At 45.1% G+C, this 25974-nt stretch overlaps 1 protein-coding gene across 3 annotated transcripts in view; it reads left to right on the top strand.

The window, feature by feature from the left end:
• ITGB7 (integrin subunit beta 7) overlaps positions 1-25974 on the top strand; it is a 1338809-nt gene that overhangs the window by 1031641 nt on the left and 281194 nt on the right. For all 3 annotated transcript variants that reach the window (XM_085654657.1, XM_085654656.1, XM_085654658.1), the window contains one exon: positions 2383-2582. In XM_085654657.1, coding sequence (XP_085510783.1) covers positions 2383-2582 — 200 coding nt within the window. The remainder of the gene's footprint in view (positions 1-2382; positions 2583-25974) is intronic.

Raw genomic sequence — 25974 nt, 5'->3', positions numbered from 1 at the left:
AAGAGATAAATTTGAACAGTCACAGGTAGGCAAAAAGAGCAGCCATACAGTTTCAAACAAAACAGCAAAAAGTCTGTGTTTTTACCACATTGCTTTGTCCTTGCTCACTGGGCTGTTTAGGGCTCAGAGAAGCTGGGGCTACAAAATGGAGGTGACTGTCTTGGGGTTCCCTCCACAAACTTAAGGGCCAGTGCAGGTGTAAGGGAAGAGGTGGAACCGGCTCAGATGCCACCTGTGGGCCAATCACCAAAGCACAAACTGGTGTGTAGGGGGCAAGTCAGAATCTCCTTGGATACATACAGGCTCAATATGCACTTTGTAGTTCCTGTGCAACCTTGCAGGTAAGGCCCAAATCAAAAACAACTTAAATGCTGCTTTTCCCACACTTTTGGACTCCAGGGGCATGTTTGCACTAAGAAATAAAGCTAAAAAGAGAATTCCTCTTCTTGCGTAATTCAAACATAATCTCGCGGAATTCTTAGGTAATTCTGCATGATTAAGCTACACAGAATTACCCTTAGTTACACCCACCCTAATTTAAACCAAAGAATGGCACTCACTCCCCTTAGTAAAGTTATAGTTTCACACTGAGTGTTATTCTGTTCAGCATTTTATCTATTGAAAGAGAACATAGCTTCTTATGGAAGTTTAAATGGAAAGTACTAGTTATTTGACCACCAATTTATTTCTGCCTAAATCACCCCCACCGACTGATGAGCAGACCTGCCTGACACTCATATGTGGCAAAATGTTTAAACTGGGAAGTGGAAGACTTTGAAAAATAAATTAGGGGAATGTATCTTCCCTATAGTCTTCTGTGATGCAGGGGCAATTTTAGGTGGGAGACACCTACTATAAAGCCATTTTTTGCATCAAATACCTAGAGTCTCCCATCTTTATCGGGTCTATTGTCATGTATGGAAACCTGGCATGCCAAACCTAGATCAGCTATAGATTTTTATGAAAGTTTTGTTAATAGATCTGTGTACTCTTTTAATGTATTTTACGCCGGGAAGATAGATATGTAACTTTTTAACTATAATGTGTTATTATAATTATTTTATATGAGTGAAAAATGTATATACTTTATTAGCCCGATTCACAGAACAAACTTAAGACAAAATTCTAAACTTACTACCATTTTGGTATTCACAGAAGGCACTTACTCATTTTAGTATTCACAGAAGGCACTTACTCATTGATGAGTAAGTGCCTTCTGTGAATACCAAAATGAGCAAGTGCACTTACTCATTTCGGTATTCTCAGAAGGCACAAAATGAGTAAGTGTACTTACTCATTTTGGTATTCACAGAAGGCACTTACTCATCAATGAGTAAGTGCCTTCTGTGAATACCAAAATGAGTAAGTGCCGTCTGTGAATACCAAAATGAGTAAATGGTAGTGAGTTTAGGATTTTGTCTTAAGTTAGTTCTGTGAATCTGGCCCTATTTACTTTATATGCGATAGAAATATTGCGAAATAAAGGAATTTTGATTGATTGAAAGTTTCGTGCAGATTTGTGAAATGGGACTAAAAGTATAAGCAAATCGAATGACCTTTTATTTGTTGAAGATCCCACGATAGACAACTTTTTACATCACAGTAACGACAACAAAGGCATACAGAAAGTTTGTTCAGAACACGGTGGAGAAGAGGTAAGCTCTTTCTACTAACGGTATCCTAGCCATTCTGCTGAGTGAAACCAAACTGAAATCGTAGCTCTCAAGAAAGATCTCACAAAGTCAGTAAAGGATCTCAGCAACAATGTACTAGATGAAATGAAATTACAAATTCATACATTTTTCACAACTAAGCCATCCATTTGACAAGAATGAGCATGCTGGAAGAGGAACAGCAGGAATTGCCACATCACTTTAAATTCTTTAAGACGGACTCAGAAGAATTATTATCCGTAATACGGTTATTCCTAACACTGTCACTGTAGACAAGCTACACAAGTATGGCTAATGGTTTCTTTATGAGATTACCTTTGTGAAAAATGACATAGTCCAAAGCAAGTTCTTGATAAGCAACCTCAGTATCAAAAGAAAATAATAATACACAAACGACAGTCAAAAAGTTTATATTGTTTCTGGTGTTTTACCTCACATTCAATAAAATATTAGTATATTGCAAATATTAAAAGCAAGCCAAGGTAAATCTTTTTATGCAAAGTAATTTATCAATCGCTAAGAGAAAGGGGAAATGCAATTGTAATATATAATTGTTTATTTCACATTGCTGGGCACAAAGGCCAAATCCTATAGGCTATATGCATGCTTACAATATTCCTTCCTTAGGCTAACATGGCTCATTATCGTTAGAGTTGGTTCATCTAAGGAGGTTCATCATGCTTTAAACCTCTGTTCTGTATTTGCACAGGTCAAATTCGATGTTAGCGTACAAGCTCCAGCAGGCCTGTGCCAGCAAGACATTCAGAGCTTTAAGGTTAAAGTGCTCGGATTCAGCGAGGAGTTAAGTGTGGAAGTACGAATGGTGTGCGACTGTAACTGCCAGGACGAAGAACCTTTCTCAAGAAAATGCAGCGATGGCAACGGCAACTTCAGCTGTGGAGTCTGCAGGTATCCCTTATATATTACTCATTTCCTCGACTCTGTCTCTGAGCATCAAGATAACTGGAGGATCAATCAATGCACACATTTTGATATTCAGTGTTTTAACCCTAAAATTCTCATAACATCAGGAAAAAGATGCCAACAATGGAAAACTGAAGATGTAATATGGACTGTATATTGGGGATTGATTGACATTTTTTTAAAATTCTTTTTTATTGAATCAAAGAAACAAGCTTCAGCTATAATCAATTAACAGTACACTTATATAAAGTATTTCCCAGACTTGACAATATTCAGGCAGTATAACACATCAGTTTACAGGGTAAATGGACTTGGATCCCCCCATCCCCCATTAATATACGTCCCTAAACCCAGCCAGGAAGCCTATCAATGTATCCAGTGAATCCCCTCACAGACCCCTATACAATGTCCATGGCCTCCATATTTTCTCCCACTTGCGAGGACATCCCCGGCTTTGATATTCCACCCGCTCTGCACCATGACACCAGTCAATGTCGCATAGCCATGCAGCCACTGTAGGAGGTTTAGCTGCTCCCCATGCACACACAATATTCCTCCTAGCAGCCCCCCTGCCAATGCTAGCCATAATTTGGACCCATCCGACCACATGAGCTCACCAGTGACGCCAAGGATGTGCCATAGGGGCTCTAGCGGGACCTGCACACCCACTACCGCCTCCATCACACGGGCAATGCCCTGCCAGTATTTCTGAAGCTTGGGGCAGGCCCACAGGATATGAAAGAACGACCCCCTCTCGCCACATCCTCTGGCGCATTCCTCAGACTTTCCACCCCTAATATGGCCCTGCACCATTCTCGAGGCTTATAATCTGTGGAGGATGGGAAGCCGGACCAGTCGAAAGCGCACTCTGATGACTATTTCCCTAGGGCACTGGAGGTCCTCCGCCCAATAATCATCTTCCAGGAGGCCCACATCTGTTTCCCAAGCCTCCCCCAAAGGACCCAGACCATCCGGAGTATTGTTTATACGTTTTTTATACGTCAGCAACACCGCCTTCTGAATCATGGGGTCTAAAACAATGCCTATCCTCCAATGGGGAATATTCTGGAAGCACCACCCCTTTTTTCACGTGGCAGTGAAGCACTGACGGTAACAGAGGAATGCTCCTTCACGCTTCTGGAGACCCTTCCGCAAACTCTCAAAAGTTACCATTTTCCTGCCATACATCCCCCAGCACATCAATACCTATGAGGCTCCACTTCCGGAAACCCCGCAGTCTGTGCACTTCCTTCAGGAAGTCCCCCTCCCATAATGGGGTCTGTTCAGTGAGCTTCTGCTCCCACCCCGTCATTCTAGTTGCTCTATGCCAAATATCAACAACCGTTTTAGTATGTGGTGGCAGATGTGCGGAGTCCCCGCCCCTGTGATATAGTTCCCTCAAGTGACTGCCCGGGCCCAATGCCAACCTGTCCACTCTGTAGGCTGGTTCCTCAAGAGTGGAAAAGATCCAACCGTTAACATTAATAAGATGAGCAGCCCAGTAGTATTTCCTAAGATCCGGGACCGCAAGCCCCACTTCGCACACCCCCTTCCGTAGTTTCTTGAGCGCGATCTTGGGACAACACCCCCAACCCCCAGAGTAACAGGCGGAGCTTGGAGTCGATCGTCTGAAAGAAGGAGTCCGAGATGTGATAGGGAGTATTTTGGCCGACATACAATAAGCGCAGAAGGGCCATCATCTTGAAGAGGACTGCCCATCACATAAGGGAAATAGGGAGCCCCCGCCATTGCGCTGCGTCCTCTCGCAGCCTGGAAAGCTGCACCTGGAGATTCAGCTGTGTAAATTTCGCATTAGTCTTATTGATCCAAATGCCCAGTTATTTGAATTTTTCCTGGAACGCCATCCCCGTACATGCGGACGTCAGAACCGGAGGGTGTCCAGCTAGAGAGAAGACCAAGGACTTGTCCCAGTTGATACGATAGCCAGAGTAGGAACCAAAGGATCTGATGATATGAATGAGCTTATGGAATGTTTGGCGAGGTCGGTGTGCGTAAAGAAGGATATCATCCGCATAAAGCGAAATACGCTCTTCCCAACCTCCCCCTAAATCAATCCCCTTCACCACCGGGTCCTGTCTAATCCATGCTGCCAAAGGCTCAAGTGCCATCACGAAGAGCATCGGGGACAATGGGCATCCATGACGTGTCCCTCTGTGCAATGCAAAGGCTCTTGAGATGACCCCATTAACCCGCACTCTGGCCATCGGGGCAGCATATAACAATCGGATCCAATGTTGCAATCGCGGGCCGATGTCCACCTTCCCCAAAACAGTAAAAAGGTAGGCCCATTCAATGCTGTTGAATGCCATCCGCGTGTCTAGAGAGAGGAGGGTGGCTGGGACATCTGGTTGCCTTTGAGTCATGTACATGACTCCATATAAACGTCTCAGATTTAACCTCGTGCTCCTATTAGGCATAAAGCCCGATTGATCAGAGTGTATCAGGAATTGCAAAACTGGGCCCAACCGGTTCGCAATCATTTTGGCTAAGATCTTAGCTTTGAAATTTAAGAGGGATATGGGTCTGTAGGAGCTACAGAGGTCGAGCGGCTTTCCTTTTTTCAGAAGAACGACAATAGTTGCCATTCTCAGGTCCTCCGGAAGTTGCCCCACTTCGGACGCTTCCTGAAACATGTCAAGCATGTATGGAGCCAACTTGCCCGCCACACATTTAAACATTTCAGCGGGGAGCCCATTCGGGCCCGCCACCTTCCCCGATTGCAAGTCTCTCATGGCATACTCAACTTCCTCCAAGTGGAAATCAGAATTGAGCGCTTCCCGGTCCTCCGGGCCTAGAGTCGGAAGAGGAATGTCGCAAAGAAATTCGGTGCATTCTGGCTCCGCTCATGAAGATTGGGATTGGTAAACATTTTCATAATAATTGGTGAAAATTTCTGTTAAGGCAGCCCCCGTACCACCCTGCATCCCCTCTTCAGACTGAATCTCGGACACCCAATTACGACTCCTATCTCTTCGTTCCAGCTAAGCAATCAGTTTGTTGGCTTTGTCGCCCAGATCATACACTCTGCACTGTGTGGCGATCGCATGCGCCCGGGCCGCGCCGTCCGTGAGATCTCGTAGGGATCGTTCTTTAAGTTTAAGGGAGTGCTTGAGCCCCCCAACCTCCCCAGACTTCTCAGTCATGGTGCGCTCCAGGGCAAGTATTTCCTGTTTGAGTTCCTCACACTGACGATGGTTGTCTTTGCGTTGAGCACCGCGAGTCGCCTGCACACAATTCCTCGCCACCACCTTGTATGCTTCCCAAAGGACACCGGCGGAGCAGTGGAGCAGACGAGTAGAGGAGTACGGAGGAGCAGCAGCAGCAGTACGCGGCTCGACGAGGAGAACTGTGCCAAACCGAGGAGCTGAGGAGTCGTGGAGCTGCTGCCATTAACCGCGGTGCTCCTCATCCCCATTCTGCAGCTTCGGGAATAAGTATAATGCGGACCGCAAGCTGAAAGTGTAACGTGGTCCGCGAGCTGTCAAGTGAAAGCGAGTCACGAGCCTCATATTGTGCAACCGTGCCGTGGGAGACTGCAAGAGACAAACTTCTTATCACCTGAGGTCTCCGGCCTCCGGTACCTGAATACGAGCAGACTGCTGTTGCTCCTGCTGTTGCTCCCACCGCCGCTGCTGCTGTCCACGGTTCGCAGCTCGCGGCTTGACTGCCTGTTGTCAGCTGTTCTGCCCCGTGGTTGGGGCTGCTCATTATCCCGGACTGCCTGCCTGCCGCCCAGAGTGCTGGAGTGCTTGCTGCCTCTATTCACGGTCCGCGGCTTGGCTGCCTCTGGGCTACTGCTGCTGTGTTGCTCCGTTGCACCGGGGCTGGACTGCCCATCAGCCCGGAGTGCTCGCCGCCGCTGTCCACGGCTTTTCTGTTTACTGTTTCCGGGCTGTTTGCTGGCTGCTGCTGGCTGCTCTATATCCAGTGCTCTGCACTGCCAGAGTCCAGCTTTTTCCACCGAAGTTCGGCCACCCAAGAGCTAAGACCTGCGCCCCTGGCACCCCCGGCTGCCCCCCTAACCCTCTCTACCTGGTGCCTGGTCCTTCTGCTTTTTGTCTGCCTTTTGCCTGCTCTGGTCTGGTCCAGCCCGGTCCAGCTCCAGTCCAGCTCCAGTCTGGATCTTATTGGTACATCGATACCGGACCCCTGCAGCCTGCAGTGAGCCGGTGACAAAGGAGAATTGGGGAGCCACGGAGTCTCCAGAGGCCGCTGAAGACGCTGAGCTGACCCTGGGGCTTTTGTAGCACTCTTCTGATTATTGTCCTGGTGCATTTTGGGACTTGTCGTTTTGCAGTTCCCACACAGAGGCACATTGGACTCCCCTGCATGCCTTGTTAAGGGAGTCTGACCGCCAGGACGAGGAGGAGCCTCGCACAGTCAGTGGTCGTGTAATCTGAGCGCTGCAGAGCAGAGGAGAGTGAAGCGGAGTGATGCTGTCTGGATTCCTGGATCTGTGGGAGAAAGCCTAGAGTCACTTTCTGCCCTATGTCCCTCTTCTGTATACCTTATGTTTGGTCAAAGTGAAACATGTCTCTAGAGCAGTAGTGGATACAGGTGTCCACCGTGTGTGCAGGCATCTGGTCTGTTGTTCCTTGTGCAGTTGAGACGCAAACGCATCGAGTATTCTCTAAAGGCTCTCTAGACATTGTTCATTCTGGCCACCCAGTTGGGGGTTGCTAGTTAAGTAGCGCTAAGTAGTGCCTGGGGCACGGTGTAGCATAAGCAGCGCACCGGTGCATCCGCGCTCAGGCGCATCGAGCCTTGGGAGTTATTACTGAACAAAGCTATGACAGCATAAAAATTACGCTCTGGTAGATTAGTGTATACAAGAGCTTGCACAAAAATCAGAGCTAACCCTTTAAGGAACAACTCTCTGCAAATAAACTCTTTGAAGTGTTTCAATACCATCCCTTCCTTTTTTCCTAAAAAAGAAACAAGTCTGTAGGGATGTCGGAGTTTCTCCAAAAAGAATATGTTGTTCAAGTAGAGATCAATGCTTGTCCTGGAAACCCATTCCCAGTAATACCTTCACCAGTAGTATCCTCCATTTCACCGTCTATATTCAGGGGTGGCTGATTCCTTGCTGGCAAATCTATTTATCCACCCTTATGTGAATGGGGTCTCTGAACCGGAAGAAGTTCCGCAATCAGTATTAAAAGCGGGAGAATATATAATGGAAGATTTCACTTTACCTTATATAAATTTAGATCAGCCTCTAAAAATGATCCACGCTCACAACCAAGAATTATCCGGGGTTTTTACTGCCGCTACTCTACCGTCCTCTAAGGATCAGCCTGTGAAACTGCAACTGTTCAGCAGTACACCTAGGGGAACAAGCTTATTAGACTCACGGGGTTCAAATACTCCTGATCTCTCCCGAGATTTTCTTCCTTCAATTCATAATCTAGAATCACAAAGGCCGATGTCGGAGTCACTGCTTTGTCTAGAAAGAGTGTTGGTTTCCATCTTAGCCCTAATGGAGAAATCAGTAGATAACTCCGATTTTATTTTGGCCTCTGTTTTAGCCCTGACAAAACATATTGCCTCTGAACATAATCTATCGTCAGGAAAAGCTTGCGTATTTCCCCCTAGTACACCTAATCCAGAGAAAGGATCTTCCATTCCCCTTCGTTTGAAGGTAGACTCTGACAAGTCTCACTCTACCCAAACGAACTTTTTTCCTCATGTTAAAGGGCGGGACTTTGGCACTCAGGCTGGCAAGCCTTTTTCTAGTAGAAGTATCAATACCAAAACGAAAGAAAACGGTGATATTTTTGATAAGTCACTTTCTTCCTTTTTACTGCAGCTTTTCGACTCTGAACCTTTAGTTACAGTTGCCGCATCTTCGCTCTGCCCACAAACTATGACGGAAAATACAAATACAAATATGAATCAAAAGGTCTTCCCTATCTTTCTAAAATCCGGCATTAATTCTATAGGAAGGTGGAATCTGACTATATGGTTGCCCCCACTTTTTGCCTGGTGTTTTGCTGGTTTATGACTTAGTTGGATTGAGAACCTGCTATTCAGGGCCCCAGTCTATCTGCTTTCTCTGTAAAATGGTTTGCATGTACATTAGGTACATATCTAATTGGATTCTGGAGTGCCTTATAAGCCCCTAGTATATGGTATACTATGTACCTAGGGCATAGGTCCCTCAGAGGCCTACCAGAGGCTGCAGCATATATTATGCCACCTCTGGGAAGCACTCCAAAATGACACCACAGGTCTGCTACTGCAGCCTGGGTAAGGCTGTGCTTGCACCCCTTACTGTGGTACAGGCTACCTATATCACTACCTTATACAGACACATATAAACCTATAAGCCACTCCTATGGCAGGCCTTGACAATCCTGAAGGCAGAGAGCTTGGTTTTATGTGAGAGGGTGCCCAAGCATGAGCTGAGCCCCTCTGCAGCTTTCGGAACTACTTCCTTATGGCTGTTCTGTGATACAGCCATACCATATACTCTTAAGTGCATTATAACCTTGCGGTAAATGCTAACTTTGGGATGGCTGCATTAAAACATCTCGTGTTTGGTGTCAAACACTTTGGAATACTACCCCCCCCCCCCCCGCCAGTCCTGGCGGCAGGGGTAGCATTCCACCCTTCTAGAGGGAGAGACATGTTCACACTGGCTAAACCCGGTAGGACTTTCCTGAGCCCTGGCATCACAAAATGGATGCCTCTGCCACAGACACGGGTCTGGCCTCCTGCTGCTGACCGAAACTCCGGCAGGGGAGGCCTGGACAATAGGTTTCCTGTCGAGGAGAGGTGATGTGTATTGGGGCTGGGCGGGTGCACTCTCTGGTGCTTTGAAGTCCTGCACTGGAGGCACACTTGGTGTCCCTGTGCATACTCCAGTTCAAACCGGTTGCAGGCGCTACCTGCCCCTGCTCTGGCGTGAAACTGGACAAAGGAAATGGGTGTAACCACCCCTCTTTCCTGGCCCACCCATAGGTGGGGCCTTAAAGTTAGTCCATCCCCTAAACTTAGTATAAGTATAGGAATCCAGTCCCTAGGACTTTAGATTACCCTGGACGAAACTCTGCAATGTACATCCTGGACCTTCGACGTTCTATCCTGACTAGAAGACTGAATAAATCTACCTTGGGGTCAAGGAGTGCTTGGCAGGCACCAAAGAAGCAACTGACCGGTCTGCAATTCTGAAGCTCCCGCCGTACGCTGAAGTCTCTGCATCCCCAGAGGTGGATTTCTAGACTTCCCCGAGGCTACCCTGAGTCCACAGCAAAGCTGAGGCCTGTGGCTATCGTGGGTGACGTGGAACTATAACCCCTGGACATCATGAACTTTTGCAGCAACACTATCTTCCTGGTCCTCCTCGAAGTTGTGCGTTGGGCTCCGAGTAGACCCAGCCTTGAGCACCTCCTGCACCGAAGATTGTTGGCCTCCACTCCACGAGTGACCCGTGGGCCAGCTCCAAGGCTCCTTCACGATAACTAGCCCGTTGGCTAGCAAGTCCCCACGATGGCGACACCTTTTCTGATTGGGCTTAACTGGTTGCTCCAGACGTGCCCCGACTTACCTTCGCTGGGTGAGTCCCTCAGACCTTGCTGGTCTGCACCGCAGTCCTTTCTCTGATTTCCAGGGAGTTGCCGTTGCCAGGCTTGTTGGGTCCATTCTGGTCGCCGACACCGCAGCACTCAACAAATTTCGTGGGACAGCTCGAATCCGACTCGTGGACTTCGTCGACGCCTCCTGGACCTCGTGGCTGAAGAGTCAAGACACCCATCAACTCACCTGAAGCACCCGACATCTGTGGGCATTGGTCCATCCTGCCCTAGGTCACTGGCAAGTGACCCAGACTCTGTCCCCTCTGCTGTCAGGTTCCTTACATCCTAGATCCAGGCTTGGATCTCTTCTGACACTTCTCCTCTTCCCGGCAGCAGCAGTTCTTTGCAGGCTTCCATTGAAATCGACGACACGACCCGACACCAAAAGACACCTATGCACCGGCTTCCCTGGGTGAGGTAACTCGAGTACTCCGGTGCTCTCGTGGGTGCTAGCCTTAGAACTTCTTAAGTCCAATAGGGTTTGGTCCAGACTCGATTAGAAGTGTCCCTAATCTTTAAATTTCCAACCGCGACATTGCCCATAGAAGATAATAGGAACCCGCGGTTTTCACACTGCATACAGCTCCCGTGGGTCCCCTGTGTCACTACCTTGGGTGGTTCCTTGGGGTCCTAGCGATTCTAGAGGCAATAGGCCTAGAGCCTATTCCAGTCATGGTCCTTATACCGCTTTTCTGGTATATGGTTTGGTACGCCCCTAGGGCCCAAATGTGTATTTGTGCATTTACTGATGCTTGATCACTTGTAACTTAAGTACTTCGATCTCCAGCCTCATAAAGAGACTAGAGGGGTGTGTGTTAACCTAAATCCATTTATTTTAAATATATACCTGGTGTGGTTGTCCTTTCATTTGATCATTCAAGAGATTATAGACTGGTAAAACAAGCTGCTTTACATTCCTTCAAGACTTAGCCTGAAGGCTGCTCTCCATAGCTACCACTAGGATAGCTTTCATATAAAGTTGTCTTTAACCATTCACCATAAGGGGTTGTTTGGACTGATACAAGGTGCCCACTAGAACTAGTGGACAGCATATATCAGGCCACCTTCTCATAAATTCCTCAAAGCAGCCTATAGAGGAAGATTTTAAAGTTGGATGCTCTTTGAGTAAGGAAACAGTTCTTATGAACAAAAGTAGCAACGTACGTAAGACAAAAAAGAAGGAAAAAAGGGAAAAACGTCGAAGGATAAACAAAAAAAGGTCAAAACAGTTACGCTTCGATCCTAAACCTATCCATATTATATCTCCAAAGCTGGATTTAAATGTTCCGAAGATGGAAGATGGACAAGAAGAGTACAATCCATTGGGACCTTGTTCTCCTTCTTTGAACTTATGTGTTCCTATTAAATCGACCAAAGATGTAGTACCACTAGATACAAATGTTTCCCCTATGGTTCAGAGTACACTGAGCCCTAATGCTTCTTTGTTTGCTTCCTCTCTAGGTACAGCCTGTCCCCTACAGCTTGGATTTCTCGTTTATTTTTTACTATGAATTATATATGAACAGGTCTTTTTTGTTGGGTTGTTTTGCTGAAATCGTGGGCCTGCGGATGATTGAAAGTAATGCCTTTGCTCTGGTGGAGGTTCAAAAATATAATAATCTCAGGGGTGCAAGAGGTACACTTTCATCCAAAGCAATCTTCCACCTGATTTTGGAACACAGCGATAAACTACGCCGCTGCGGCATTGATGTTTTAATTCCCGAGGTGGAGCTATCTTTAAAAAAAGTGTCCCAAATCAAGCTGCCTAACATTGAGGTAGAATCCTCCGGACGACGTACACCATTTCCGGAGAAAGAAAGTACTTTGCAGGTCTCTCTTGGTAAAAATGGTAGGAGGGTTTCGCTCCATACCGAAAAAAATATTCAATATGTGCCTCCCGCAGAGGAGGAACTTAAGAAATGGAGTTGGGTTGCAGGTGCTCTTAATTCAAATAGACCTTTAGGCCTAAGATGCAAGAATTCTTCCTAGCAAGGATATTAATGTGTTATCCTGGACCGCAGCCGGCCTTAGCACAAATAAAAACAAACTTATATTCTTGAAAGAGAAGAATCCCAATATAATTTGTCTCCAAGAGACTTGGATAACTAAGAACTGGTCCACCGAAGATTATATTTTGCTAAGCCGGCCCTTAGGGCATGTATGTGCGCCACATGTGCACACATGCACGAATCAGGGGTGCAACAGGGTGTCAACGTGACACCCTGCCACCCATGATAATTCCTCCCCTATTACCGATTCGGTATTTACCGAATCGGTAATAGTAACTGGCTTCCCATTCATTCCTATGGGCCTCCAGGCCCATAGGAATTAATGGGAAGGGATGCACTATTACCGATTCGGTAAATATCGATTCATAAATACCGATATTTACCGAATCGGTAATAATTACCGATTATTTACCTACATACTATTTACCGATTCATAAATACAGAATCGGTAAAATTCGGTATTTATGAATCGGTAAATTGTATGTTACCTACATATGGCCCCAAATCTTTATTTTAAGGAATCGGTAAAATACCGAATCCTTAAAAGCTATGTAGGAGGCACTCAAGTGAGTGCATTTTTGCATTCAGGATTCGTTATTTACCACCAACTACAAGTTGGTGGTAAATACCGAATACCTTTAAGAAAGCAATAATTCGCTTTTCTCAAGGTGCCATGTGGCAGACATACATGCCCTTAGGGCATGTATGTGCGCCACATGTGCACACATGCATGACTCAGGGGTGCAACAGGGTGTCAATGTGACACCCTGCCACCTTTGAATATGCTCCCCCTATTACCGATTCGGTATTTACCGAAATCGGTAATAGTGAATGGCTTCCTATTCATTCCTATGGGCCTCCAGGCCCATAGGAATGAATGGGAAGGTGATTCCTTATTACCAAATCGGTATTACCGATTCGGTAATAACGAATATTACCAATTCGGTATTTTTTACCGAATTATTAGCTACATATGAAATACCGATTCCTAAATACCGAATCGGTAAAATTCGGTATTTAGGAATCGGTATTTCATATTTACCTACATCGGGCCCTATGTCTATTCTATCGATGAAGTGGTCGGGGCTATTAAAAAAATGAGATCCTCAGGAGCAGAGGGCCCTGATGAAATTCCCATGACGCTAATCAAAAATGAGCCTCTTTTGTGGGCTACCTATGTAGCTACATTATTTAATTTTTGTTACTTTAATGGGAAAATCCCACCATCTTGGTCAGGAAGCATTTTAATTCCTCTATACAAAAGAGCCTTAGATCGCATCCAGGTAATTATCGGCAAATAGCCTTACTGGATGCAACGGGGAAAATATTTGCATGTAGAATCCTCGACCACCTTACGGAATGGGTGGTAGAGAAGAAAGTTCTCCCCATTGAGCAAGCAGGCTTTAGGAAAAATCATTCTACGGTAGATAATATTTTTATGTTGAAACTAATAGAGGAAAAATACACAATCTATCGTAATTCAAATTTATTTATGGCTTTTATTGACTTCTCCACAGCCTTCGATAAGGTAGATCAACCTCTATTATGGAGAAAACTGCAAAAAATGGGTTTGCCCTCTCCCCTGCTATCCTTGATCATAGCACTCCACTCGCAAACTTGGTGTAAGATATTAATGGGTGGAAATCAAGGATTATCAAAAGTAATCCCTACTGAAAATGGACTCAAACAGGGTTGCTTGTTAGCACCGCTGTTATTCTCCCTATATATAGCTGATTTACCTGATTGTTTTGCTCAAGCTGATGGAGATGCCCCGAAGATAAGTACCCGCTCTTTTGCATGTCTACTTTATGCAGATGACATAGTAGTAATGGACTTAACCCCTATTGGGTTGAATCGAAAGCTGGCTTCCCTACAAAAATATACTGTGGGCCATTTTTTGAAAATAAACGTATCCAAAAGTAAAATTTTTATTTTGAAAAGTACTAAAAGTAGAAAATCATATAATTTTAATTAGCAAATCGGTCCTGAAAGGTTGGAGGTAGTAGATTCATACCTTTATCAAGGGAAATTTTTAACAAGCAGCTCGAAAGATAAACCTCATATTTCACACTGTATTAGTAAAGCTAAATCGCATGCCAATGGTTTGTGCATTTTTTATAGCGCTATGGGTAGAAGACATTTTTTACACTTATTGACGGTTTTTAAAGCAAAAGTCCCTCCAACCCTGCTTTATGCGATTGAATCAATCCCTGTTAAGGACTGGAGTTTTTGGGATAAAGTTGAAGGTCAGATACTACGTAAACTATGTAATTTTAACACGTTAGTTCCAACGGCAGCAATTAGATTGGAATTTGGTTTGATAAGCTCCCATACTCAAGGTTTATCCAGGGTTTTACGTTGGGGTTATCAGCTAAAACATAGCGAGCCAGATTCACTAAGAGGTGCTCTATGCCATGAAATCTTTGATGCTAAGGCAGGTAACTACTCCTTTTACCATGACTTCTCATTGGCACTAAAAGCCTTTAGTATATAAGAAGAACTAGTGGTCACCCTTCCATCATTAGGATTTAAGTCACTCCTAAAAACTCTGAGTGGCAAAATTAGTTTCGATAGAGACATTCAATTCTGCAACTCTAAAGAAAGATTAAAACTAATAATTAGGAAAAACTCACCAAGAAGTGCACAAAAATATTTATTTGGGAATTTAGAACACGGTATTCAACGCTTGCTTATCTTAGGTTGTATGAATCTTCTGCCTTTAAATGACCTCACAGCAAACTGGTCTCAGAATCCGAAAAATGGGAAAATTTGTAATTTGTGTATGCTGAGTACCCAGACTCTGGACCATGTTTTGTTTGTATGTCCAGTATTGGCATTGAGCCGTTATTGCTGGCTTCGTCCGATGTTTTTACAAAACTCTGTTAAAAATGTAGCATCAGCCCGAGATTATCTCTTTTGTCCTAAAAACAAAGCAGTGTGCGTAAAACTATTTAATTTTTTCAAGGAATTCATGCATATTTTTTAAACTTCTACTGGTGCTCTTACAAGAGTGTGTAAAAAATGTAGTATCAACCCGAGACTATCACTTTTGAACAAAAATGAAGCAGTGTGTCTAAAACCTTTTAATTTCTTTTGGAGTTTATGTACATGTTTTAATCCTCCCTTTTTAGCACACTTCTTAGACGGGGGGCTATCCTCTTAGCTGGCCTCTGCAAAGCATTAGTATTCTAATTTTTATTCATTTGTATTTTGCACATTGATAGCCAGCTATTAACCGCTCTTTTTTCTTAAATTAGGGTTAGGTTGCGTCTGCTTCCCACGATGTTCTTTTATTAATTTTATAAACTTAAATGTAGTGGGATTCAGGAGGTATTTTGCTTATGAGCCGGCTGCTACTGAAGTTCCTTTTGCACTGGTCTGGACATGCCCATGTTTTATCTTGCCTCTAATTCTAAATTAATTTTCTAGCTGAAATCGAACTTTTGGACTTTTAAATGAACTGTCAGCTTTTTAATGTCCTATGTACATCTTAGGAGTTGTAATGTGGAAAAAGTACTGTATGATCTGGGCTCTCTGACAATATTGTTTGTTTCTATTTCTAAGAAATGTAGCTAATCTAAGACAGGCTTTTGATAATGTTATGATGGTTAGTGGATTGTGTTTGTTATGTGTTTTTCTTCTATTTGTAATAATATGTATGCATTTTATGTGGACCTCCTAGGAGTTCCAAATCTTTAATAAATATATTGAATTGAATTGACACCGGTGGAGCCAACGGAACCAACATTTTCGGCAAAGTACAGCTCCGTGCGTTCCTCAAAATGCTTCCGGAATTCCTGGTCTAGAAGCATAAAAGGGTCTAACCTTGGCAGAAGAGACCAATCACAAACTGGCCCATGGAGTTGTACCTCTACCAGGGAGTGGTCGAAGATACCCCGTGCCTTGTGGCACCCACCCTGAAAGAGCCCCGCAGCGGTAGTGTGCGTTAAAATATAATCCAGTCGAGCCCCACTGCCACGGGCCGCCGAAATATGAGTATAATGTCTGGATCTGGGGTTGTGACATCTCCAGAGAGCCACCAGTCCCATGGCCCGTGCAAAGGAAGACAGTGGACGGGGCCCCTTTACCCCAGTGGTGAGATTTTCCCCAATCCATTTCAGGCAAAAGAGTATCATTCATGTCCCCCCCAAGAGCAATAATCTGGACGGGAAATCCAGCAGAAGCTGGCTGAGAGCAGGGAGCGTGATGTCGTGCAGTCGCAGAGGAATGTACACTTAACATATATTCACCACCTGCCACTTCCAAGTTCCAGCCAGGGCCGCATAGCGAACTGACTGGTCGCACCATGTGCGCTGTATCACAAAAGGGATCACATTTTTTATGAGTATCGCCATGCCCCTGGACCCTGACGTGAAGCCAGCGTGGGCCTGTAGTTTGTAACTATACCTATTGAGAGCCAAGTACTTATTCCCTGAAGGTGCATCTCCTGGAGTAGGACAATATCTGGGGAGTGCCTGCGCAAATACTGAAGAACCATTGTACGTTTAATTTTGTCCCCCGGGCCATTAACGTTCCAGGAGAGGATAGTCAGTGTTTTGTTCATGTGGCCATGTGGTCAGGTAACGCCCACCCTCCCCTCCACCCAGGAAAGAGAGACCCCCCCCTTCCGCACAGGACATACCCCGTAGAAGATTGTCATCTGACACAGATATTGCAGCACTACATCGGAAGCAGAAATCAAACATTGAACCATGCACAAAATAGAAACACCCCTAACAATGTTTCCCCACCCTGCAACCCTGCCCTGTTGGTCTGAAACTACCCACATCCCCAATAGCAGAGCGCCTGCCGCCCCAGTAACCAGAAATTAAAGTAGGGCTATCTGACACCACCACTAGTCAGTGCCCCCTCCCGGGCCTCCTGCCCCACCCACCCACACCTCGTATCGCTGGAACATATAGTACATTGTCCCATCCGGACGTGCCTCAGTCTACCGTCCCCCAGGATCGTAAAATTCAATAGTAGGCATGAAGGACAAGCACCCAGGGTCCTTAAGGTATACAACTGGAATCAACAGTGAGACAAGACTCTCACTTCCCCTGAGATCGAGCGTCGTTCACAGGGCTACCAGACCGGGAGCTCCTGGATCTGAATACAGACTTTTCTCCTTCTCTGCGCCTAGGTGGAGATTCAAGAGTGCAGAAGCGACTCCCGCGCCAGTCCCCTTCAGTGCGACGATTGGACAAACAATGGGAGCCCCCATCCAGCCATTGTTGAACATCCGCAGGTGATGTGAAGAACCACGATTTGTCATTATCAATGACTTTAAGCGTGGCCAGGCAAAACATCCTATATTTTATCCCTTTCTCCCGAAGGGCTCATTTCACCCCATCAAACGTACGCCGCTCCTGATGTACTCTCAACGTGAAGTCCGGAAAAAACCTCACTGTCGAGTTTTCAAAGGGTAGGTCTCCACACACTCTAGCCGTCTGAAAAATGGCATCCGGGTCTCTAAACTTGAGGACGCGCACAATGATCGTCCGAGGAGGAACCCCGGGTTTTGGCTTTGGGATCGGGGCCCTGTGTGCTCTCGCCACAGTGAAGAAGGTAGACAGTCTCTTAGGCTTAAGGTGGTTCAGGATAAGATCTTCAATAAAAAGATCCATGGATGGGCCCTCCACCTCCTACGGCACTTCCACTACCCTGATGTTGTTGCGGCGGGCCCTCCCTTCTTGGTCATCCAGCCTCAGTGTCATCAGCTTGTGTTCATGCGCCAGTTTCTGTACGCGTTCCTCAGGCTTACGCATCGCAGATTGGAGCTCCCCTACATTTTCTTCCGTCGCCGTGATTCTCTCCGAGGTTTTCCGCATATCCGCCCTCATTAAGTTCATTTTAATGGTGACCTTATCAATTTTGGTCTCTAGGGTCGACCCCAATGACTGAATTGCCGCCATAATTGAGCCAAAGGATGGCTCTTTCCCGGCCTTTTTTTCCCCCATCGCACATTCCTCAAGCGCTAGCTGGCATGGAACAGCATACTTGTCCAACTTATTCGTCTGCACTGCAGCGGGGGCCCCCTTCGGCTTGGTCATGATCAACTGCACGCTATCAGGGAACAAGGGCCCCCATCACCACCATACCAGCCAGCTGCGTGCCACCCCCGGAGCGTCTTAGGCTTGTCTGTCCGACGCAATCACTCCTGTGTCTCTAGCTTCAGTACACTCCACACCGGATCTGCGGCGCAGGTGGACTCCACAATATGCTCAAGCTGGGAAATGCAAAGGGGACACTCAGGTGGAAGAGCTGCACTCCACGCCCGATAGATCATCGCCTCTCAGGACCTGTCCCCCTCCACACACTGTAGCCCAGGTATAATCACTATTTCTTCCAAACGCTGAACCCTCGTCGTCACCTGCGATGTACAAGGCCGGCAAGGACTCTTAAGCAGCCAAGGGTAGACCCTCCGTTTCTCCCGCTAGGCAGGCCTCACCTCAGTGATGTGTCATTGCATAGACATAGTGGCACGTACCAGCACACTGCAGCAGCACGACGTGGAGTCTCCAACACTAATAGTACACTTTCCAGGGGGCCGCACCCCAGATGTATCGGCCACCTACAGCCCCACTTGGCAGGCAGCTGTAGTAGAAGTCCCGGATTACACCCCCTGAAGGCCGATCCGTCCGCTCCCAACGTTGTCGGGAGATACAACAGGGGGGGGGGCCCGCAGATGCAACCGCCGTCCCGGTGAATCACGCAGGGTGGGCCCCCTCGCTGGTCACCAACCCTCAGTTCACAAATGCGGGACGCACAAGTGTAGCGTAGGAGCCACCAGCGAGCTCACCCAGGCAGGTAGAAGACCCTAGGGAGCTCAACGTCAGTGGCCCACAGGCAGCACAGACTCCGGGATGCTCTGCCGCGGTGTGCTGCTCGGCAGTTGTGAAGTCCCACGGATTGGCGACAGCCACGGCAACTGGAGTCAGTATTTGCTAAGGTACTGCACTCCGATTAGCAGGGATTTGGGCGGTGTAATGGTTGCAGGCCCCAGGCAGCGGATCTCGCGTGGCAGAGATCCCGGGCCGAGCGTTCCACAGGCAGTTAGCGCTCCAGCGCGACTCCACCCCATCGCCTTCCGAAGCCTCTCCGCAGCCGCCGGAAAAGCCTCGCGACTCCACTCACGACCCGCTGCACCATCCGGGGTCGGAGATGCCACCCCCGCCTCAGGATACCTACAGGAACACAACGCCAGTCGTCTCCTCCTTCCGGCAGCCGTATCAATGTCGGATCTTGTGGGCGAGGGCTGGGACAGAGCGAGAAGATTACGCTGCCATCTTGGCTGACACCAGACCACACCCCCCGATTGACAAAATTTTTTGTCTGCATTAACATTTCGTGGTTTGTTGTCACAGGTCTTATAAAGCCGCCCTAAAGAGGTGTGCTTTTAAAGCCTTTTTAAAGGTGGAAACGTGGTTGAATACCTTAAGTGTTAAGGCACTGCATTCCAAAAAGCAGACCCCAGAATAGTGGTCGTTTAACTCTGTAAGGCCGAGCCCCTACCACCCGACGATTTTGTTTCTGGTGAGCCCCCTCAAACTTAGCCAGATGGGTGGTATAGTAATGCGGTGACAAATACATTTTTCATCTCCGGCCCAGCGGAGATTGTACTGTTGCTCTAATTACACAGGTTTGAGCACTTTCCCTCGCTTCACTCTTCTCTTATGTTCCATGTCGTCTCTTTTCATTGCCCCTTCGTTCTATTGTTCATGGCACTCATTATCCCCTCTCCATTCTCAGCTCTTTAAGGAATCATAGAACACCTCCCTTTTCACTAACTGCATCACCTCCCAGATATCCCAGACCACTCCTCTCTCTCATCATTGTTCACCTCCTGTATTATCTCCCATAACTTCTCCCATAAGTATCCACCTTGCTCATCAGTGTCCACCCTTTCCATCACTGCACCCTTCCCCAACTCTGTTCAGATCTAGTATAACTCTCCACCAGGCTCTCGCTTCAATAGCCCCTCTTCTGTCAGTGCCCATCAGTATCCATGTCCCTGAACACTTCACAGATCACTGTGCACCTCTTCCGTCACTGTCCCTTTCCATGCAGTGTTCCCTTCCCACATGTGTCTACCTCTCCTGTTCTTCCCCACCTTTCCCATCGCTGTGGAGTCCTTCGGGGTCGGCCTGGGATAGAAAATAAGCCAGGGCACCAAAAAATACGTGGTTCCCAGTAGTGATTCAGATAGCTTACAAATGGTCCATATTTGCAAAATAGGGACATTTTGAACTTGTAAAGACAAGCTCTGTATACGTTTTGCAACATATTGGTGACTGCCTGCATGTATGCTTGCTGCAAACAATGTTTGTTGCAATACCAGAGAAAACACTGGCCCACCAGACCATAAAACAGGCCCACCAGCAGCCAAACAACTAGCCCACACGGTGGCTTCTCAGGCCAGCCCTTCGGGCACTGCCAGATTACTCTATCGGTCAGTTCAACCCTTGAGCCTTTCATCAAGGTCCACCTCCTCCGTCACTGCACCTCCAAAATGAAAGCTCCCCTTTACTGCTAATATTCTCTAGTCTCTACTAATTTCTGCTGTCAAATTTTACCTCTCCTATCACACCCACTCTTTGTTCCTAGTCCTTTTCCTCATCATGTCACTTTCCCTCTTCTATCACTCACTGTATGTCACTCTTGCATCTTCTCTGCCTCTTGTCTCTGACCTCGCTCCCATCCCTTGACTGACCCTTCACCTGCAAATGCCCCTTCTTATTGCTGTCCACCATTCTTGTCGCTTCCTCTTCCCTGTTACATTCCCAACTCTAACCACCATACCAGCTGATGTCTCTGAAAGTTTATTAGTGTTGGGGTAGAGGTGGTCTAACATGGGTCTAACTTCCTCTCAGTGCTATCAGCCTTGCAGAGGATGAATTAACCACTTAGATTTTCCTGCATTGCACTAAAAAAAGCCACTATGGGGCATATTAGCAAGGGCATTATCGCCGCTTTAGCGGCACTTTTTTCCGCTAAAGGGGCGATATTTCTATCGCCCTATTAGCAAGCTGTCGCTAACAGCAGTTAGCGACAGCTTTTAGGCGATAGCGACCGGTTTGGGGCCTGCTTTGCATGTCAGCGATATTTATCGCTAATGACATGCAAAGTGGGCGTACCCAAACTGTTAGCGACTGAAAGCAGTCGCTAACACAGCTATCGCCTATTAGCAAGCCAGGTGTAGCGATAAAAAAAATTGCGCTAAGCGCGATTATCGCTATTGATGCAGCGCAGAACGTCAAATTCCCCCTTCGGCACAGACCAACTACCTCGTCATCCAATTTACTCACATACATTCATTGGTGGGGCCCATAACACCAATATACTTACACTCGGTTGACCTGTTTTCTGAGGGAAAATACGTTTCACAACGCTGACATGAGAGGAATACCTTTACATTACCCTAAACACATTGACATTTAAACCTAAGATATCCCTCCCATACGGAGATAGATCATTTAGTTGAATTGGTAATTGATGATTTACTCGTCTACCTTTGCTCTATTACTTTTCTCTTAATCTTCTTCTTCAAATAATCGACACAACACATTTGTCAATTAATCAATTAATTTTTATCTAAGAAATATTGAAAGAAATGTTAGAAATCATCATTAGCATTTCAGAGCATCATATTTACCTATTCTGGCTAAAGTCGTCCTCTAAGTCAGTCAGTCAAAGAGAATTTATTCAGCAAAGTTAGGCCGCGATTCAGTCTCTCATAGATTCAGGATAACAGCTGTCCAGCAGTGTCACCGTCCTCTCCGTCAGCATAACGTCAGGAAATCGAGTTCGTCAAAGAAGAGCGAGCGAGCGATACTACCCTAATTCCCTACCTACTTTTATAATGAAAATACTAACAAATATGTATCAAGATTGGGTTAAGAGAGTTCTCATTGATCAATTTCGACTCACGATGAACAGTTCTCAGGGTGTTAGATGATGAAGTCATCAAACTTGCTTGTTCCGGCTTTTAAATTGAGCATTGTCTCTTAGTCTTGGACGGGTTCCCGGAATGACCTTGGAGGGTACATGTTCTCCCGGGGTCAGGTCCAGGCCGCTGTTGTTTGCGGTGACGCATGCGCACTTCACCCAGAACCTCGTGTTGTCAAGGCAGTCACGTTTAACGTCTCGTTCAGCCATCTTGTATAGGCCGAAATGGTCAACTTAAGCAAAAGAAACACAAAAACGTAATTAAAAGATGGAAATGACTAATAAAATGTTATCCCCTTACTAATACCCATATGTGTGTGTATTTATCTAGCAGAAGCAACACTCAGAGCGATTTATACTTACTAAATAAAGCACAAAATACAAATACATCACTTAAAGCAACATATAACATATAATATTCTAATTTTCTACTATTAATATGCGTACACTAGTTAATACACAATTAATATAGCCATGCAAAGTGCAATTCCAACGTGTAATTCTCTTGTTAATATAGTTGGTGAGTTATCACTTCAGACAGATTAATAATATTACAATTAATTGATTATTCGGATTAATATAAACATGCAGAATGGGGGGTATACAAAATGTTGTATTACCCGCTCCAGCAATCCCCCCTTTGGTGATTATATCACCACACTAACATAACATTTTGTATTCTTTTTATGGAAATTTCGAATTGATTTCTTGTTTCATTCATATTTCAGTTTCCCCTGTTTCTTCTCTTTTTGCGGTTTTATACATGCTATCCTTTAATTCTTCCAGTTCTATTTCTTCAAATTCTCTTTCTTGTTTCTTATCCCTTCTCCTTAAGTTCTCTTTTTATTCTTTTCTGGTTTTTATTCTTTCTACCACAAATACAACCTAGTCTGATTATTAATACTAAGGAAATCACACAAGTTAATGGAAATAATATCTTACCTATAAATGTACTACCTAGTTTTACTACAAAGTCTTTAATAGCTGTTATTTTCTTACAAATCTTCTCACAAACACCTTCAAGCTCCAGTGGTACAATTTCGTCATGCAATTCTGTAATATTCTTAATATAAATTTTCAAATCTTTACTTTCGTCAGGAATGTAAGTACAATAATGTTGAACTTTCAGAATTCCACAGACTCCACCCTCTTTTGCCAATAAAATATCAAGGGCAAGTCGATTTTGCATTACCATAGCACGCATGGCAACCATTTCAGTATTTACCAATAAGAATAGTCCAGCTGTGCTTGTTGACAAGCGATCCACTACTGTTGAAAGTTTTCTAATTTTGTTCGCATTCAGAGATATTCCCACTGCGGGTATCAGTGCTCCAAAAATATCACCTACAATTTCAGCCCAAGATTCTCTCTACCTACGTGCTAAATAACTACCTAAACTATGTACACCATCTTCTCCTCTATCCATGTGAAAATTTTTGGGAAAAACCAGGCCAACATAACATGTGCCATACCAATGGTCTGGCAAACGGTAATATGCCCTGTTCCCACAAATTAAATACAGTCCTGGAAAGACTGGATCTCTTCCACCTTTAAATCCCCATCCTCCCATGATCCGGTATGTATCATGGCACTCACTATTCCCTAGAAAATAATTGTCATATGCCGTCTGATTCCTTCTTATACACAATTTCCCTTTCTGAGGCCAATCTAAAGCCATAGTTGGACTCGATTCTCCTCTTAAATGTTTTTCCGTTTCTACATCCCAAACCTTTTTCTCCACTTTCCCTTCTGAAACCTTCCTTTGCATTTTCAATCTCCTTTCTTCAACCATATCCAAAAATGTCTTCTCCTCTTTCTTTAAACTGCAAGTCAAGTTATTTCTGAATATATATTCTAATGTTAGTTCATTTGTCTCTAAGAAAAATTCACCTAATACTTTTGCAGGTTTTACTTTGTTTAGTTTGTTAATTGCGGGTACTTGTGCAAATATAGTATCTACATCTGAAAAATAATACTCTAATTTACCTGTCTGATAAAATAAACTAGCTATTACACTAAATGTTATTCCATATGTTACAGGAAGGTGATGATAAGTCACTCCTTCAGATACAGATGCAGGTAATTGCATACAAACGTAGCAATCCCTTACGTCCATAGTTTTTACATATTCATACAACAACTTTGAAAACACATTGTTAGAAAAATCTGTTATTGACCTGTCTTTATGTAAATAGTTTTTATCTATTCTAGTTGGAACTACCTTTTGAACTTTCCCTATATTAGTTATGTTATCACTATGTCCTTCTAATGTATCTACAGTAACTTTAAATGAAATTAGTAGAGCAAGAATACTCCAAAGAAGCATTAATAATCCTGTACAACAACAACACATTTTGCACCATCTTCTAAGGAAGGTACATCTACTTTTGCTACTTTCTATGTTTGCCATCTTTCTAAAATGAGCCGTGTCTTTTGACTTAGCCTCTTCTACTTCACAACTAGTTTCTAACCTTAGGCTTCTAAGCACCTACGTGGTTCTACCAGTTTTTATCTTTTTCAGTATTTTATTGTTTTTCCATCAGTAATTTTATTGTCTCATTCAGTTTGGCATCTCATTATCTTTCACCTTCCCTTCGTTTTCAACATACAGGTTGTCCTGAACATCCGCTTCTTCTCCAATATCGGACAAGATAACTCTCAGGAGTTCCGATTCTTCGTCTTCCTCAACCACTTACGGTACAACCACCTCTGGATTTCCTTGGCTATCCGCCTCTTTCTTCACTTCAGGCAGGGCCACATATGTCCATTCCGGTGATTTATACTTCTGGTTAGGTTTTCTTGTTTTGTTTTCTTTGACTACTGTCTGTTCTTCTTCTTTCGATTTTTCCTGACTCGTTACTTCATTCACCTGTTCAGCTCTTGGCGAATTTACACGTGTCAGTCGATATCTCAGTCTTTTTATTTTGTTTGGCCACACCTCGTCTTTGGCCGCTCTTTTCAATTTACTCCCTTTATCATTCTTTTCAGTTCTCCAAGCTCTCTTTCTCAGAACTCGGCCTTCTGGTATTTCATCTTCGCTTTCCTCAGATTCTGTTTCAACTTGCTTTTTACCTTCAACGAGTTCTTTTTCCACCTCTTTTGTTTTCCCTACTTCTGTCCCTCCTCGAATCTCCGTCACGCAATCTTCCTGCTGACTACTTGTCCCTGCTTCTAACTGGATGTTGGAGTTCCCTACACCTCCTCGGGGGTCTTCCGCAATAATCTTTCCCTCTCTCTCTCGCACCTGTCCATCTAAAAGTGTTGTTTCGGGTGGAATTTCTCTCAATCTTTCATCTGGTACTTCCTTCTCACAGATTTTCTTTATTGTCCCTCCACTGTCCTTTTCGTTGTTCTTCCTTTGTTCTTTCTTGGATGAATGGGCTCTTTGTTCTGTCTCTGAGTCTGAACTGGATTCAGAAATCTGCAATCTTTTCCTTAGGGAGTTACTTCTGGGGACCAAAGTTAACCTTGGATCTGTCTCCCCCCTTGCAGAGTTTTCTCCTTCTTTATCTTTTGGCTCTCCGTCATCTGACTCAGTACTGGATTCTGATTCATCAAAATACTCCTTTTCTTTACAGTCAACGGGATTTGGAATCCTCAAGGTATGACTTGCATGGATCGAGTTCTTCAATCCAGCACACTTCACAGCTGTTGTTGTAGTCAAGATGAATTGCCTTGGTTTTCCCTACCTGGGAACCAAACAGTTTCTTCTTCTGTGTACTTTTATCCTTACCCAGTCCCCTGCACTTAGATCATGAGCTGACTTCTTTTCAAGAGTGGTGGCATCCGCTCCAACCTGATGAAACACAGAATGAACAGCGT

The sequence above is a fragment of the Triturus cristatus genome, chromosome 4_1 (genome assembly GCF_964204655.1).
Source record: "Triturus cristatus chromosome 4_1, aTriCri1.1, whole genome shotgun sequence".
Lineage (NCBI taxonomy): Eukaryota > Metazoa > Chordata > Amphibia > Caudata > Salamandridae > Triturus > Triturus cristatus.
The sequence above is the reverse complement of the archived record's forward strand: the minus strand, read 5'-3'. Positions and strand labels throughout refer to the sequence as shown.